General features: G+C 40.7%; 1 protein-coding gene across 4 annotated transcripts in view; it reads left to right on the forward strand.

The window, feature by feature from the left end:
* Positions 1-16,647, forward strand: part of UHRF1 (ubiquitin like with PHD and ring finger domains 1) — a 33,691-nt gene extending 17,044 nt beyond the window's left edge. For all 4 annotated transcript variants that reach the window (XM_008168828.4, XM_024105748.3, XM_008168830.4 and 1 more), the window contains exons 5-17: positions 413-628; positions 4,667-4,773; positions 4,965-5,151; positions 7,715-7,838; positions 7,930-8,037; positions 9,057-9,161; positions 10,534-10,640; positions 11,635-11,797; positions 11,913-12,050; positions 13,533-13,647; positions 13,751-13,908; positions 14,434-14,532; positions 15,249-16,647. In XM_008168828.4, coding sequence (XP_008167050.2) covers positions 413-628; positions 4,667-4,773; positions 4,965-5,151; positions 7,715-7,838; positions 7,930-8,037; positions 9,057-9,161; positions 10,534-10,640; positions 11,635-11,797; positions 11,913-12,050; positions 13,533-13,647; positions 13,751-13,908; positions 14,434-14,532; positions 15,249-15,395 — 1,774 coding nt within the window. In that variant the 3' untranslated portion in view covers positions 15,396-16,647. The remainder of the gene's footprint in view (positions 1-412; positions 629-4,666; positions 4,774-4,964; positions 5,152-7,714; positions 7,839-7,929; positions 8,038-9,056; positions 9,162-10,533; positions 10,641-11,634; positions 11,798-11,912; positions 12,051-13,532; positions 13,648-13,750; positions 13,909-14,433; positions 14,533-15,248) is intronic.
* Positions 16,648-18,894: the final 2,247 nt, after the last annotated feature.

Below are 18,894 nucleotides of genomic sequence, written 5' to 3' on the forward strand. Positions count from 1 at the left end.
TACTGGCAAAAAAGCCCCTTTATTAAAAATGTCTCCAAATGGAAGGCGCTATACCAGTAAAGCTGCTTCTCCACTATGGGTATTTTGCCAACATAGCTCTACCATCTATAGTACTAAACCATTTTAAGTGCAGAAAGGATGTAACACTCCCAGCTTGTCTGAACTCTATGCACTTTAAAACTGGAGGATAAGTGTCACTTTTGTTGGACTAAATGGCCAAAATATTTAAACGGGATGCAGCACTGAGAATTTTGGTGTGCTCTATGCTAGCAATGGATATGCTGGGGTGGAGAGAAGAGAACCAACTTTTGAACAGTTTTATGTTGTGTTGGCATAGACTGTTCTTAAAAACAGGTGGTTAAATGTGAAAATTAGATTATATTAAATAATTTAACTCTTTTCCCCAAAAAAGCTACCCAGAGAATGGAGTTGTAGAACTGAGTTCAAAAGATGTACGTACTCGAGCACGGACTGTTTTGAAGTGGCACCAATTAGAAGTAGGGGAAGTGGTGATGGTCAACTATAATCCCGATGAACCAAAAGAGAGAGGTTTTTGGTATGATGCAGAGATTCTGCGAAAACGGGAAACCAGAATGAACAAGGAGATGTACGCAAAGATACTGCTTGGGTAAGTAATCCTGACCCTAAAAGAATGAAATAGAGATGTAGAGTCCCAAAATTACTTTTAAATGTTCTGTTTGTAAGTATTGCTCTTCTTTAATAGGTTTTGCTTGTCATCATTGCCTTCAATAAAGAAACCAATTACTTTCAACTCTTAAAAAAGCAGACTTTGTTAGTCGTCTTAGCACCATAACCAACTGAATGGAATGTAAAATTCTAACTCTTAGCCATTTGTTTTACTTATGTGGTTCATTTTGATTTGGACAACAGATATTAGACTAGTGAGTCCCACTTGCTAGTTTTAATTCACTAGCCCAGATTTGATTATGAACATTGTCAGGAAAGGTCGACAGTCGGGTAAAAATCTTTCTCAATAACTTTATATAAAAAAAAAAAAGAGAGAGAGAGAGAGGAAGTGAACTAATTGTTTTCATTTTACAAATGCTGTGTAGAAAAATCCCTTTGTGTGTAGGTTGCCATGTTAAGCTCCTTTTTGACCAAGTTCTGATCTAGAACATGAAGGTAGATGCAAATATCTGGACCCTATGAACCCATGCCTTTGAAAAAGAAAGTATATTAAAAAAAAAGTGTTCTGTGCCTACATGATATCCTCACCTTTGTTTATTACATCATTTAAATGTTAAATTTTTTTTCTAGGTCTTATCTGCACACTTCTATTTTGTTTTTGGTGTCCGTTTTTAATTTGCACATTTTTGGCCAACCTTGTGAAGGGCTTATACTCAAATCAGTGGCATTTTTGTTTGTATGTAATGAAGTAATTGAATGTGGCATTTGGAGAAAAAAAATGAACATTTTAGGGACTGTTCTGGGCATCAATGGTCAGAACCCTATTGATTTTTAGGGAATTGGAGTCTCTCCCAGCTCCTTAGCATAACCCTAGCTTCTAGAACCTAGAACCTCTGCAGTTGTCTACAGATCAAAGAACTGCTTGATGGTATCCATTAACACTTTCTAGCATAATAAACCTCATCTTTGCTCATCATATCAATAGTTTGAATATATTGACACACTGACTTTTCTCCAAGACAGAAAAAAGAATAACGGCGCAGGAGGAAGTGCACACAGTCCCTGGAACAAGCAGCAGAGAGTCCTGTGGCACCTTTAAGACTAACAGATGTATTGGAGCCTAAGCTTTCGTGGGTGAATACCCACTTTGTCAGATGCCTGACGAAGTGGGTATTAACCCACGAAAGCTTAGGCTCCAATACATCTGTTAGTCTTAAAGGTGCCACAGGACTCTGCTTTTTACAGAGCCAGACTAACACAGCTACCCCTCTGATACTTGAGTCCCTGGAATGTGAAGGGAGAATAGGGGACCCTGGTGTCAGGGGAGGGGGAAAGGTGGGCGCACGCAGTCCCTTACATGTGAGGGAAGAGAGTAATGAGAGTTCATACAGAGCCCTGCCATAGGGAGGGAAGAGTGGAGCATGCTGGAATGGGGGAGGAGGGTGATGTTTTGTGTTTTAGCCCAGACCACTAAGGGATTGTCAGGACTTGCTCTGCAACTTTGGTTACCTTAAATGCTAATGCTGCTGTGGCTCAAAGCCCTGACACTAACAGGCAGTGTGCAAGTCACACCCGCGCTTCCACCACCCAGTTACTTTTTGAAAAGTGATCGAACACCCACTTCGGCTTGAATTTCCTTGAAACAGTCTGCCTCTGTAGCATCCAGTCCTCTTCTGGAACATTCACAAGTGGTTATTAAGTTTGTTGTTCCTTTAAAGAGTCAATATACTGCAACTCATTAAATTAATGAGTTTTTGACAAACACTTATTTCAATCACAGCACTGAATTGGTTTAGAGTAAAAGTAAAACACTTATTAAACAAAAAGTCAGAGGCTTGAGTGATGCCAACTATAAGGAGTAAAGATAGAAAGGGTTACAAATAAGTAAAAATATGTTTCTAAGATGAAAATGTAACTTTGGCAAGTTACAATCTTTGCTGAGGTTTCTCACCTATATTCAGTCCCTAGAGACTTCAGCTGCCTTGGTTGAAGGACCCAATGTTCTGTGATTTCAAGAGCTCTGGTCCCCGGGTGATGGACCAGTAGGTAGTTTTCTCCCCTTTCTTTTTATAGTCCAGGCAACCTTTAAAATGTATTATTTGAAAAGTAAGCCCAGACTAAGCTTCTCTCTCCTGTTTGTTAGCTTGCTAGGTTTGTTTACCTTATGTGTTAACGTATCTTTGTTGTCTCTGCCTGATGACCAGGCAAATACATGTTCCCTTGACTAAGGCACAGTGTGCTTATGCATTCCTTGTCAAACACACTTTCAGAATATAATTCTAGCACATACTTACATCTTTTGTACATGGCCTACACATATATCACGCTAATATTAATAAGTGAGTTGTTAGTTTTTCCAATGAGATGTTACATGACACCTTTTGGGTATATATCTTAACACTGTTAGGTGTAGTAAGTATGTCAGGCCTGACAAGAGTTACTGACACAGAACAGTGAATCAATCACCAACGGGCCTTTGTGTTTTAGGGGGGCACGCAGAATCCCTAGTGGGTGATAGGGATACACTCTAGACCTGGAATGGGGAACACACAACGCATGCCATGGGTGGATATAGGAATGGCACAGAGCCATTGGTGTGGGGGCAGAATGGGGGACCCTGGTATGGGAGGAGTATGGAATGGGGGGCACATAGAGACCCTGGCACAGAAGAGTTTGGGAGGAAATGTAGGGAGTTCCTGAAAAAGATGGGGATGGAGGGTGGCACACGCGGTGTTCAGTTTCCGTAATAAAAGTTTGCAACCTTTTGAGGATATCGTAATAATTTAAGCATAGTTTTTGCTGAGAGACTCTTTTGAACTGTAAGTTCAAATTCTGCAAAGTTCAACTCGGCCTCTAAATCTACTTGAGGTAGTGTTGCCTTCAACCAATCTGTGTTAAGGGATATTAAACCCTTCATGGGTGAATTTATTTAATGTGAAAAGGAATTCAGGTTGGTAGTAAGGATTGTAAACTTTCAGGCAGAGGCTGTCTTTTGTTCTCCATTTGGAATCTAGGTGGGGTCCTGGTCCATGACTAGAGCTTCTAGATGCTACCTCAAAACAAAGAACAATATGGGTGGGCGGGGTGGAGACCAGGCTAGAGGTGCTGGAAACAGCCCGGAATTGTTGGGTAGTCAAAGTGCAGCTAAGGTAAAGAGGCTGTTAATAGAAGAGGAATTTGCTATGGAACTGGATTGAAGAGGCATTGGTTGGCCAATGGCAGAGGGGCAGTGGCATAGGGCAGGCATGTTCCAGGTGGATGTGGAAAAGACAATTGGGGAGGGTGGACATGCTGTAGTGGAGGAGCAGACACTAGAGCTTGGGAAGAAATGACCAGCTGCGTAAACAAAGCTTTTGTTTTACATAATAGCCCTAACTTGACTAAAATAGCTCCTTGGAATGAATTGATTAAAGCTCCTGTCTTTTTTGTAAGAACAGGCATTACTGGCATGCTTTTTAAAGAAACAAAACAGCATAGTTAGCACTTAACTCAGAACCCAATCACCATTTAACGCTCCATTGCAGAGACTTGGGGAATTTAACACATTTTTAAGACTTCTTTACACACAGGCTTTGCACCACTATAACTATAAAGCACTTTTATACAGGAATAACTGCATCGATACTCGCAAAAAGAACAGGAGTACTTGTGACACCTGCATCTATACTAGGGTTTTTTATATTACCTTTAACTAGATCTGTTTCTAAATCAGTATAGCTGCCCAAAAATAGGGTATAGACCAGCGCTTAGTACTGTTGCTCCTGTCCAGCTGCAGACTAGGGCCATATCTATACTATGGGCACTAGAGCAACATAGCTACAGTGCTGTTGCCTCATTGACTATTCTAAATCTGTTAACTGATCATCTTGTACGTGATCCAGATGCTTCATTGAAACTACTTGTGATCCAGGATATATTGCACCTGCCTCCCAGCCTGCATTACATAGTATATCTGTGCAGCAGTGAGGTGTGTTTGTTTAAAGGCTGATTTTCTTGACTTATGCATTTCTCCCCTTAGGGATGCTGGTGATTCCTTGAATGACTGTAGAATTATCTTTGTGGATGAAATTTACAAAATTGAAGAACCTGGCAGTGTTAGTCCAGCTAGCACCAGCCCGTTAAAAAGTGAGGTTTTTTTTTTTAAATGTTGCCCTTAAACTTTACACTACATCCTATTGTTATGATTTTAGTATTGGATACCCAAGAAAATTAAACTTTTTAATATGTTTGTGGTTGAGGCTTTTTGTCCATTTTAGTGTAACTAGTATTTTCTGAAATCTGAAGCAGCAGTAATTGTGGTTTCTGTATGTTCATAGGGCAGAGTGGACCAGTGTGTAAACATTGTAAAGACAACCCAAACAAGACCTGCAGGATGTGTGCCTGTCATGTGTGTGGAGGTAAACAGGATCCAGATAAACAGCTAATGTGTGATGAGTGTGACATGGCTTTCCACATCTACTGCCTCAACCCTCCCCTTAGTAGCATACCAGATGATGAGGACTGGTAAGTCATAAAAATGCCTGTTCAGGCTTGTAACTTGTATGTAGGCTTTAGGTGGTGAAAAGTGTAAGGCCTTGTGCGTGCGCGCACACACACACACACGTCTCTGAAGATGTGTTTTTAACCAATTGTGTTATTCCAGAGCAAGACCTCATGAATGATATTAAAATCAATTTAAAGCTGAATTGTAGCTATTTAGTTTTAGCTCAAGTCAATTCCTTTCCTTATTTACTTACTATAATTCAGGTTTAAGTTGATTTTTTTTAATTGATTCCAAGAGATTTTGCTCTTGTTTAACAAAATTTATTAACACACCGTCAGAGACATTTCTGCAGCTTTGGCCTGTCTGTGCTCAAAAATTAGACTGACTTAGCTATGTCACTTAAGGCTATGAAAAATTTCACACTCTGAGCACTGTACTTAGGTCACCCAAACAACCAGTGTAGATGTGGCTAGGTCTACAGAATTTTTCTGTTGACCTAGCACCACCTGTTGGAGAGAGTGATTGATGGAAAAGCCTTTGTCAATGTAGTTAATCTAGAAAGCCTTTACGCCAGTGGCTCTCAACCTATTTACCAGTGTGGGCTGTATATGCAGCTGTGTCATGTGGGCCGCATCCATACACTATATATTCTACCCATATGGCCCTGAGGATGTCACTTGGGCTGCAGCTGTATGCTGATTGGGCCATGTGTTGAGAACCACTGGTTTACACTATATGGCGCTACAACGTCACACTTGCAGTGTCATAGCTGTGCTGCTATAGCTGCTGTAGTGTAGATAGGCCTTTTTGTGTATAGTCCAGGCCTAAATGTAAATACTTGTTTTGATGGAGGCTATACCTTCTAGAAGTATTGGGACGTAGCTGCGTAAGACGTTACCAGCCCTATTCAGCTATGCCTTCTCTAAATTGGGATGGATCTCTGTGAATGTGGCCTTGTCTACACTACAGGGGAAATTCTATCTAAGCTACGCAATTTGAGTTACGTGAATAGCATAACTCAAATCGACGTAGCTTAGATCTACTTACCGCGGGGTCCCCACTATGCAATGTCGACCGGAGAGCGATCTGCGGTTGATTTAGCGGGTTTTCACTAGACCTGCTAAATTGACAGCCGCTGCACCGATCACTGCTCGTTGATCCCCCAGTAAGTGCAGACAAGCCCTAAGACTGTTCTGAGCTTTGCAGCATTTGCTGAAACATAAATGTTTGTTTATAGTACTAAGGCCTTGTCTTCACTTACCGGAGGGTCCAGCGGCAGGCAATCGATGTTCTGGGATCGATCCTGGAAGTGCTCGCAGTCGGCGCCGGTACTCCAGCTCGCCGAGAGGAGTACGCGGCATCGACGGGGGAGCCTTCCTGCCGCGTCTGGACCGCGGTAAGTTCGGACTAAGGTACTTCGAATTCAGCTATGTTATTAACGTAGCTGAATTTGCGTACCTTAGTCCGAAGTGGGGACTTAGTGGGGACCAGGCCTAAAAATATGCTGGGCTTCTTACAGAAACATATGAAAACCAGGTCTGTGATTCAGTTAAAAATCTAAAATACATTTAATAACAAAGCAAAGTTTATAGCATCATAAGCATGAGGTTTCTTCAGCCAGATTATTACTCTTCTTATAGGTAAGTTTACTGAATGCTAGTTCTATGAACAGTGCTGATTTGTGGAAAGCAAAATAAGCAGCCACTTTGTTGCTGTTAACACTAGCCAGTCAAGTTTGAAAATATGCAGTGCATACATTTCACAAGTTAAAACTTTCTCCTGGTCTCCTTGGACTAAATTTTCTAGAATGATTAGTGATTTTTGGGGTGGAAGGGATTGCCTAAGATGACTCCTTAAAGGGGTCTTCAGTACTCTGAGAATCAAGTCCCTTTTAAGGCATCTCAACTTGGGCAAGCAAAATAACTAGATTGGGTGGGGTGGAGTAGTAGGGGCTCTTCTCTCAATGCTGCATTGTTGTGGAGGTGATAGCTTATGTATTTTTTAAAACTAGGACCTCTAGATATCTTATCTGATAAATGCTCTCTTGTCAATGTGATCTTTACAGTTGCTAATCTGACTTGTAGCCTTAATTGATAGGAAAGAATGTAGCCCTTTGGCAGAATGGGAATGAGGCAACTTGTTTTCAGTACAGGTTGCAGTCACATGCAGATCCTATCCATAGTGGAGTCAGAATGATGCCAGCTAGTTGAACAGCTATTGCAGACTTCGTGTATGTCTTACCTTACCCATCATGAACAGGCCTTTTTTGAGAACCATGTCAGTTAAAACATGCTGTACGTTAACATTCTTTTCTCTTCCACATGCTCTATTCCAACATTCCGTAACTTGGGTTTATAATATTTCTCAGAAACAGCCAGGAAAGCTGTGCGAGAACCCTGTCCTAACAGCTTTATTTAGTACAATTTTAATTCTGTTGTTGAGAGGCTGTCAGTATAGGGGTGTACACAACTTCAGATAAACTTCCCAAGTTTCTACTTTATAACCCACCAATACACTAAGAAAAACACCATTTTTAACTTGAGGGGCTACCACAAACTAATTTTTATTGACTGGCAATTCTAGGTATTGCCCTGAATGTCGGAATGATGCAAGTGAAGTGGTTTTAGCAGGAGAGAAGTTAAAAGAAAGTAAAAAGAAGGCAAAGATGGCATCTGCTAATTCATCCTCTCAGAGAGACTGGGGCAAGGTTGGTGTAAAGCTTGTTTTGTCTTGTATCTTAATATGTAAAGCATGATGATTGATGGCAGTTCTTAGATCTGGCTTTCTTATTGAAACAGGGTATGGCATGTGTGGGTCGCACAAGGGAATGTACCATTGTCCCCTCTAACCATTATGGACCAATTCCTGGGGTTCCAGTTGGCACCATGTGGAAATTCAGAGTCCAGGTATGAAATAACAGTGCTGGAGTGAACTTCCAGAGTGGGAAATAGGAACGATGTAACTCTTGCCCAAGGAATTTGAAACAGAAGCTATGTTGGCACACTTGCCACAGGACTTCAACGTGCAGAGAGGAAAAGACTGGCTTTGTCTGTTGCGAGTGTAAAGTGTGGGGAATTGTTTTGACTTACACTTTTGATGTAAAAAAGACATGAAATATTTTAAAAATACCAACACAAGCAGACAGAAAAAATAATCTTCTACAGTCTTGCTGAAAACCTCCTTTGAGTCCCTGGATATATGAAAAGGGGGGTCCTTTCACCCCATAATTGAAGGGAGTGAGGAGTGTGAACTGAATTAACCAGAACGCTTTCTCCCCCCCCAACTCTTGTGTTATGAACAGTTGGAATAAAATTGCTTTCCCTCTCAATAGTTTCACTTCCTTGGTATCTGGAATATCCTATACCTACTAGTTGTTTAGTTGGCAGTCTTCCAGCACAAACATTAAGATAAAACCTGAATTTCTGATGATTACCTTCACATAGTCAAGCTATTGTTGGAGGGGGGAAAAAGTGGATTTGTCCTTTATGGGTTACTCTTAAGACTTCATCTGTTCCTTCTCTCTTCAACCTGAAGTTATAGGGCCCAATTAATTGTTTCTCTACACCTTGGGCAAAGCAGATGCAAAATGCGAATGTTTTGATTTCACGGTATTTTACACACACTTTGCACTGGTGTAAATGACTGCACATTGTGCAGGGCAACAAGTCAGGACCCTTATCTGTTGGAAGATGTGTAATATTAGATATTTCTTGATGCAGGTAAATAGGAACACATGAAAAGATTCTATTTTTGTACATACAAACAAATATCTGAAAACGATAAGGAAAACAAAAACTGAAGAAGTTGTGCGGGCCATCAGCAACTTAGTTGTGCACATGCATTGATTCATTTTGGTGCTAAATAATTGCAGTTATTTGTGGCCTGTTGGAACAGCTGTCCAGTAAACTCTACTCATCTCTTCTAGGTGAGTGAATCTGGTGTTCACAGGCCCCATGTAGCAGGTATACATGGCAGGAGCAATGATGGTGCTTACTCCCTGGTCCTGGCAGGAGGTTATGAAGATGATATAGTAAGTGAATCTTGGAACTGTTTACTCGTTGATCTTCTCTATAAAAGATCCCAGAGTACTGAATTACACTTTTGTATTTAAAACAAAAACTTGGGTTCATCTGATACTCTACATTCTACATCACATCTTTCATCTGAAGAACTTAACACCAGTTCAGACAGGGAGTACCAGGCAAAGAAAAAACATAACCCTGAATAATAGGATATTTTTGCTTGGAAAGAGGGTCAGGGATAAGTTAAGTAAGCTTATGACACTTGTGCAGCCTATCCCCTCTCCAGGAAACACTGTCCTCTTCTTAGGAGACCCATTTCCCACTCCAAAAAGTGCCCAGAGAACCTCCTGTTTCCCTCTTGCCATATCTCCCTGTGTCAACAGTATTCAGCACAGTTAGGAAGTACAATTGAACCACTACTGTTAAGTATTTGCCCATTGTTTTTGTGGGGTGAATAGCTTTGACTGGCACTGGCTTTGCCCAAGAATACTTCTCATTTTTCCACCTCTTCCCAGCCTTATTTCCCCCAATGGGTGCCTCCACAATCCATGAAATAGTCAGTTGAAAACATAAAATGTAACTGGACTGCCCAGTGGCCTAAGGCTTAAGTTTACTTGCCACAAGGTCAGTCTTTGGCAGATTTATGTCTACTATTGCAAGGACCAAGGGGAGGCAAATTGTATCCCCCTAATTCTAGGGCTGCAAGGGCTGGTTTGATTTCCTGATGCAGGCTAGTGGGGAGCCCTTGTAACTTGTGCTATTGGCCCTTCCCTGGGCTATTTAAATAGGAAGCTGGGTAAGGGAGAGCGGAACAGAAGCTGTGCAGTAGGAAGTGGGTTCTCTCTGGCAGCAGGAGACTAGCCTGACCAAACTTGACTTTGTTCGAGAGTTTTAGGTTTTGGAGCTCTGAGTCCTGAGGTGAGGACTGTATGACATGTTTATTGTAACTGCTCCTTTCCTGAAATCTTTGGAAAGTGGTTATGCTGTTTTGTTAGTATGTGTGGGCTTTTCCTCCCCCAGATCTGTTTAAAGTGAATTTATTGATGCCCATTTGGAAAAGTGAGGTTGCGGCTCCCCTGCAGTGCTAGAGCTGATCACAAGTGGGTGCACAGGGACTGCCAACACCTTTACAAGTCCCTTTTACTGGTGCTGTACACCAGGAGTCACCTTGCAACTGTCCTGTGGCTCCTTTTGTAGTGGCTACCTCAGCACAAGGACCCATAGGACAACTGAATCTGGCAGAGCTGGGATTAAGAATCTGAATCCCCTGTTCTCTCTACTAGATCAGTGTATTACTCTGTACTATTGCACTAGATCTGTATTATTTTGTTTCAACTATTTTGTGAGTATGAATTACTGAACAATCAATGTATATTTCAGGATCATGGAAATTCTTTCACTTACACGGGGAGTGGAGGTCGTGATCTTTCTGGAAACAAACGTACGGCAGAACAATCTTGTGATCAAAAACTCACCAACATGAACAGGTTGGAAACATTCACGCTGTGCCTCATGAAACTTTAACCAAAACTAAGAGAGATCTTCAAAGTTATGGCTTCGCTGTGCATGATGGTTATGCATCAATGTGTAATGGGAAAATTCCCAGTAGGACACTGGAAATGGGATTAGACCCCAGATTTAATATTTGCTGCAACTTCCAAGAACAGAGGGATGAATTAGAACACAAGTTTTCAAACTGTAGCCTGTAGTACATTCATGATCCGTACAGCACTTGCTACTGATCTGCGGAGATGGCAAGTCACATAGGACTGTTCTTCTCCACCTTATTTTTAGCTGCTAAATTACATTAAAACAACTAAAAACACCTTTAAAATCCTTTTATGTTCGTACTCTTCCAAATAATCAAGTACTCTTGTTGGCAAGAAGATGTGTTTGTGAATGGGAGGTAATTGAGAAAGGCAGGACAGGCAATCTCTGTATAAATACTCTGTATTAAAATTTGGTGATGAGGACCATTATCATGTTTATACCCAAGTGATTGCTTGGCCTTCCCTGAAAGTTAATATTTCTCACTTTTTGTCTGGGCAAAGGAATAAACAAAATGGGTGGGCAAGATTCCATACTGTTACCTGGAATTTTGGAAGATTGAATACCTTCCTTACTGCAGAGAGTCGTAAAAGCACAGATTGGCAATAATAAGTAAATCCCACTACTGAAAAGGGAATAGTGCCTGAGCAAAACCGGTCATGTCAGACTGCATGGTAACAGTGACTGAGAAACTACTAGCACTGGTGAATCTTGGCTGTATATCTCTGTTCTGCTTCATACAATTCCATGTTGTGTTTCCTGCTTTGGCTTTGATATATGTGCTGCTCAGAGGGGTACTGAACATTAGTACTACCTTACTGTACTTCATATTCATATCCTTTCTATAGGCTTATTACCAGGCTTTTCTTATTTCATATCTGCTTCTGGATAGTTCTTCCTTAGTAAATACATTAAATTGGTTTATTCTTGCAGAGCTCTGGCTCTGAACTGCAGTGCCCCCATCAATGATAAAGATGGAGCAGAGGCCAAGGATTGGAGAGCTGGGAAGCCAGTCAGAGTGGTGAGGAATGTAAAGGGAGGCAAACACAGCAAATATGCTCCTCGAGAGGGAAACAGATATGATGGAATATACAAGGTAAGCAGACATTCCCATCTTGGAATTAATTGGGAGAGGATGATGAAGATTGATGTTTGGTTATGGCAGAAATATGTTTCTGTAGCTTATAAGTGGCTTATGTCCTTCCTCTTAGGTTGTGAAATATTGGCCTGAGACTGGGAAATCTGGCTTTTTAGTGTGGCGTTACCTACTTAGGAGGGATGATGAGGAGCCTGCCCCCTGGACCAAGGAAGGGAAGGACAGGATGAAAAAGCTTGGCCTAACAATGCAGGTACATAATTCTTATTAACGAACTGTTCCTGCTGAAAACTAGGAGGAGTGCAAGGATTGTTTTATTGTCCTTTTACCTTGGCAGATGTGTTAGGATTCTCTGCTTTGTCTGTTTGAAGGAGGAACTTAAGAATTAGTATAGTACTTCCTCAATTGAGGGATATTGCACCTTTATTACTGTGAATTATTTGTTACCAGTCTATTAGCATATCTGAAAACTAAACTTGGTTTAGTGGAATCTATTCACTGTTTACTCCAAAATACAGGCAAAATGTACTTAGTCCTACTGGAACTCTTCTATCCCAAACTGGTGTTCTGTGGAATATAGAGTTTTGCTGCTTGTACTCTGCTAGCAAATGTATCTGAAGATCTTGTCTTCATAACGCTCAAAGGTGCCACCCCTTCCTATTTCCCTCAGAGCTGGTCATAGGGTGAGTGGTTATGGTCAGTGGAAATTGGCACCTTCTTAATCACAAGTGTGATCTAAGTGCCGGGAGTTCTGCCTGTTCACCTTACTACATTAAATTGTTACTCCTATTGCTGCAGAACCAGCACAGTTTAAGGTAGGTTGAATTGAGATTCTCTTCTGGCTAGCACATCAACAACAGAATGGTTAATGTCTAATAGCAGGGCCAAATTCTGCTGTTATTTGCACCCGAACAATAGGATTGTATAGGCAAAATTTGGCCCATGAAATCTTACAGGTGGTGATGTACAAATTAGGAATAAATCTTAACTTCCAGAGGCCAGTTTGAGCTTGTTGAACAGGTAGTTGGTAAAATTCCCTTTATTAGTAAAGTGAAATTGATCTGGGGTCATTGAGATATAATAAACATGGAATCTCACAGTACAAATTTGTGTCACTTTTTTGGAGTAGAACTGCAATTTTTATTGATTTATTTGCTAGCAGTGGTTCCCAGTGTTACTTGTCAGCAATGTATTTATCAGTAGGAAAATTGAACTCTTGGAGCCAGGAAGATGCTACTTAATGGATCTCTTTTGAGACTGGTTCACAGAATCCCAGGTTACAAGCAAATAATGGCCAATTTTATTCTTTGTCTTGGGTTTTCTAGGAGAAGCTGCTGCCTGAAATCCTTGCAGTGTGTTTAATATAATCTACTGATAAGTACCATTACTAAAATTAAAGTTATTAAATGGCATAATTGTAGCATGATATTTTGTTCCTACCATTTGTTTACATAGACTTTTCCCTACCATTTGTCTGTAAAATTATGGAATAGGAAACCAGAAAGTTTGACGTTTCTCATTTTCTGTAGCCTGAGCCTGACATGTTTTCCAAAGGAGGAGGGGCAGGGGGTTGAAAACTTGAACATCTTTCTAAACTGGCTTTAGATCATTTTGGTGTAACCTAATCTGAGAGGTCCTACCAATGAGAGTGGTACGTTTGCATCTGATATTTTTATAATTTTTTTCTCCTCCATCTTCCCTGCTCCCCCCCCCCCCCCCCCCGCCCCTCCCCCAGTATCCTGAGGGGTATTTGGAAGCTGTTGCAAACAAAGATAAGGAGAAAGAAAATAAGAGAGGTGATGAAGAGTGTGAAACACCAGGGAAGGGAAAGAGGAAAAGGAAATCAGCAGGTTGGTATAATAGGCAAGTGAAGGTGGCAAACTTTCTTTAGCTCTTTTGGTGCTTTAGCAAGCTGAATATTTTGTCTCTAAAAAGGTCCACATGCTTTTTTAGGTGATGAGATAAAGCTCCCCGCCTCTCCTAGAGGGACTCCAAAAAAGACTAAAGTTGAGCCGTACAAGCTGACATCCCAGCAAAAGACCCTTATTAAAGATGATGAATCCAATGAAAAACTATGGAATGAAGTACTAGAAGCTCTCAAGGATGGACCGGTATGTCAGATACTCCTCATCCCAGAACTGTAGTAGCAATAGCTACCTGTTTGTCTTCAGACCTGTGCCTCTTGGCCTCGCTACTTACAGGGGAATAGCCTCGCTGAATTCCATGGGAAACATTCCTTTGAGTCGGCAAGGGTGAAGGGATGGCTATCTTCATTCAGAATGCTGCAGCCAGGACTGTTGTGCATTGAATCCTGTTTCTGGCTTCCTCAATTGTTCTAAGCTCTTCAGACAAGAATAACTTCCAGAAACTACTTCCATTCAATTATGTCAACTGCTGTTTTGCTACCTGGAAGTCCATAGCATGACTCAAATTGAATACTAAATATTCTGATTGGAGTAATCTGTTGTAATTTAGGTTCCTTTCTTGGAATTCTACAGAATATTCTGCTTTCATCTTCAATTTAAAAAAGTTTCTAGCATTTCGCAGTTTTATGAATGGTGTCTTCAGTAATTTTGGATTGTGCTGCATGTTTGGAGAGCAGTAGTAATGGAATGACTCTGTATTTTCTCTCCTAGAAATTCCTGAATAAAGTGGAAGAAACCTTCCTGTGTATTTGCTGTCAGGAAGTGGTATTTCGGCCAGTCACAACAGTGTGCCAGCATAATGTGTGCAAGGTGAGTAGCCAGGATGTCTGTTGCCCAGTAAGAAAGCTGTGAATTTCCCTATTCAGAATAAAACTTCTCTACAGCCTTTAAGAATTGTATTATGGCTTGACAGTTATGTAATAGTTCTTCTCATAGGTAAATCAAAGTGTCTTTTGATCTTTGTTACGGTCACATGAATGATTACTTGAATATTCTGTGACACAGAAGTGCCTGTAATGGACTATCCACTGTTCTTTCCTGCCAGCATCTGAGTAAGAGACAGCAAAAGATTAATCTCTGTTGGTTGAGTAAGCCTGCTAGCCCATTTAACTATTTTTTGCAGGGTCATTGGTACCAGGATATTAGCGGGACAAGATACTGCCTCACCCACCTCGTGCCCCCCACTTTAACTATTGACAGACTTGTAAATGATTGTGAGAACTGTTGTGAATTATTTCCTGCGGAGACGGTGACTGTTCTTAGCAACTGTGGAGTTCTTGCTCTTTCATAGTGTAATCATATATTGAAACAATCCATATCATGTATTTAAACCTTGTGTCTGACCAAATCTCTTCACAGAAGAAAACATGCAAATACTTCCACTGTCTCAGATAGCCAATCTGGGTTTTTCTCAAGTGAATTGACTTTGCGCATACCTTCTCCTCTGCCCAATAGGGGCTGTGTAAAACGAGTGAAGCTCTGCAACTTAATCTCTTAATGTCTCTTCTGTTTCTTTCCTCTCCCAGGATTGTTTGGATCGATCCTTTAGAGCAGACGTGTATAGTTGTCCAGCTTGTCGCTATGATCTTGGCAAAAACTATACTATGCAGGTGAACGAAACGCTGCAGGCCCTTCTAACTCAGCTCTTCCCTGGTTATGGCAATGGACGATGATTCTGTAAAGCACTTCTAACTTCCTTTTGTTTAAACTTGTTAATGGGTTTTCAGTGGGCTTAATTTAAAGAAATAGTTTCCCTTCCCCAAAAAAGTTTTAAGTCTTCCTTGTTATAAAATCTATAAACTTTGCGAAATCTTCTTTTGTATGTTTGTGGGTATTATGTTTTTGTTTAATGTTGGATTTTGAGCTCCTTTTTCCCCCCCCCGAAACCTGCCATTCATCAGCACAGTGTGGTTTTTTTTTGTTTTTTTTTAATGGAATTACAAACTGCTTCCGGTAAGGCTGCTAAAGATCATGACAAAGTTCTCAATGTTCCCTATATTTTTGTATTCATTCAGAAAATGGCTTATTTGCTTAGAACAATCTTTATGAAGTCTATGGATTTGGCCATAAAAGTAGATCTGGGTATCTCTGTGGCAGCATTTTGATGCTCCAGTTGTACAAGATGGTTCCTGGCTTATGACTTGTGACCTAGGTTGTTTTTTGGTAACCTTTTTTCCCCTTGTGCTTGTATCAAATTTTATTAAAAGCCATTCCCCACCAGTTTTGTCCACAAAAAGCCTTCACGCATTAGCCAAGTAGTTGGGGCAATAAGAACTACTACCTCAGTTGGACTTGTCTCTTACTTAGGGAACTATTTGTTCAACCAGGTGCTCTCTTCTATCCAGAATGCCATAGTAGAACATACTAAAGCCATTTTTAAGTGCCTTTGGTCCTTTATGGGAAAGACAGGGGTCTGAATTGCCAATTTTTTTTTAAGCACTGTAATGTTTAAATTGCCAGCCGGATTTCTTTTGGGTAAAAGTAACACGGTAGCTGTATGTCAGTAGTGTGGAGTTGCAAAATTTTAAGGTTTTTTCCTGGTGCTAGATGTATTATCGTAACATGCATTTACTTTTTCACTGCATTTCTACCTAGAAACGAAGAATAAGTTGTTGAAAATTGTTAATTAAACATCTGATGATTGTACATGAGACCAGGAAACCTTAATTTTGTGAATGGAATGTCTTTTCCTAACAGTACCAAAGTTAGCAGTTTAATACCTCAGCATACCAGGGTCTTTTTAATTACACTTTAGAGCGCACAGACTGGAACAAATATGCCTGTTTTTTAACTTTTACCCTTTTTAAAATTATAATGTTAATATGTTAGGGAAAAACTTTTTTTTATAGTTTTTTGCTGAATTTGTCACATTTTGTAAAATGTGCAAGTTGAAATTCTCAAAATAAATATCTTTTCAGATTAAAATGTTTGCCTTTTGTCTCCTTAAGTTTTGAGATTGTGAAAATATTTCAATATTGAGATTAATTAAAATCTAAATTGGGATTCCTTTGAAAATCCCACCCTAGATCTAGTATAAATGCAAGAACAAGGTAGAAATTAATTTGAATTTAGAAAACTTCGTACTCTTAACACTTTTGTTAAAGGGAACAAGGAAATGGATTTTCAGACACATCTAGTTCTGGAGGATTGTATTGGTGATTCATTATAAGGAACTCATTAAGATTTCTACCTCTGTCACAATTTTTGTCAAGGTAACAAATAAGATTGTGGAAAATAACAATACTGATAAGATATCTTTGAAAGCTATTGCATAGACTCTATAAGAGAGGATTATATAGTACACCTCTACCCCGATATAACGCGACCCTATAGAACACTAATTCGGATATAACGTGGTAAAGCAGCACTCCGGGGGGGTGGGGCTGCGCACTCCAGCGGATCAAACCAAGTTCGATATAACGTAATTTCACCTATAATGCAGTAAGATTTTTGGCTCCCGAGGACAATGTTATATCGAGGTAGGATGTAATTGAAAAACAAAAATGCATGTGTAAAATATTCCTGCAGATGTATACTTCTTTATATGAAGGATCTAGCTATCTGTGAAAATCTGTCTTGCTCTTACATTAAAGAACAAAATGAACATTCTGCAGTTTAGGGCTGTTGAAATGTGCAGAAGAGTGCTTCATGTAATCTGTTGGACACCATTCATTGGAATACGGTTTTCTTGTTTGCCTTTGAGGAACTTCCCTATGGCTTTTACCTTCATTTAATACCTTCCTTCTTTTCCCTCTTCCCCAATCAGTTGGAAATTGTTGTTTGTCTACACCACAAAGAAAAATCCACTGTACAGAGTCTCTGAGCCCAGGTCAATTGACTCAGGCTCATGGGGCTTGGGCTGTGGGGCTAAAAACAGCAGTACAGATGTTCCTGTAAGGGGCAGAAGGATCTTGGAGAACACATGTTTTGACTAGAAAGTTTTGCTGGCATACTGCTGACCGCTATTTTGGCAGTGGGCGTTCATATCTGGCTGCCTTTTGCCACTGCAATGTCCTGCAATACTGATTGTATCACTTAAAGACTTTTTTTGTATAGACATCCTTGTATCCCTGCACTGCCCTCTGGCACTTTAACTTGTGGGGAAAGTTTTGCAGTGTATTGTGGTGCTGCTGTCTACTGTGGGCTACCATCACTTTCAGGGAATTGAGACTGTGAGGTCTGTTCCATCCAATAATGTGCTTTTTTCCCCTCACTGTTTTTTCCATCTTGCTGCTAAAAAACATAGATTCAGCACAAATCGTGGGACTGAGCCAGTGATTTTCTATTTGTGGAACCACAGTAGCTGGACATAAACAGGGATACTGAGGATGAATGGATGAATAGACCGTGAATGAAGCTGACTAGCTACTGCGGGTATTCACAGACCAAGAGCGCACAGTGGAGTGGTGGCTTTGGGCCTGTACAATGAGGAGAGGGGTGGGACTAGAATATAATCCAAATCTGCAATGACCAGCAGTGGTTCCAGAACTTTTGGATGCACAAGGCCATGTTCTGGAGTTCTGTGCCAAGCTCACCCCAGCCCTGCAGTTCCCAGACACCAAGATGAGAGCTGCTCTGCTGGTAGAAAAGTGGGTGGCAATTGCTGTCAGGCTATGGACAATCAGTTTGGTGTTGGAAAATCTGCAGGGGAGGGGGGGGGGTCACTCATGCAGGTATGCAAGGTGACTAAGTGTATCCTGCTGCATAGGACTGTCATATTGTGCAACATGCAGGAAATAGATTGATTCAATGAAAAGGGCTGGTAAGGTGATATATGGGATACATATTCCAATTTCCTCCCAGTTGTTGGTCTTCTCCCCCAACTTTTCACACTCCATTATTTCTCAATACATAAACTGAAGAAGTACTTCACCATGAATATGCAATCACTGTCTCACCATGGATAACTTACTGACATGGAAAGTTGGCTGATCAGAGAAGGCTGCTCTTTTCTGTAGGAATACAGGCCTTCATTTGACAAGCTGAAAGCAGGGACATTTTCCCCAGTGCAGCCTATTGATGCTATAATGAGATTGCAATACCAACTGTGATTCTCTGGAACATAACCTCTCATTGGCTTCCTGGCTTATGAAGTCATTCAGTGGGTATCTGGACAGAAAAAAGATTTAAGTATTGCCTGAGCAGGTGCAAGATGGGTGTGGAGTGTGTTTG

Source organism: Chrysemys picta, chromosome 25, assembly GCF_011386835.1.
Source record: "Chrysemys picta bellii isolate R12L10 chromosome 25, ASM1138683v2, whole genome shotgun sequence".
NCBI lineage: Eukaryota > Metazoa > Chordata > Testudines > Emydidae > Chrysemys > Chrysemys picta.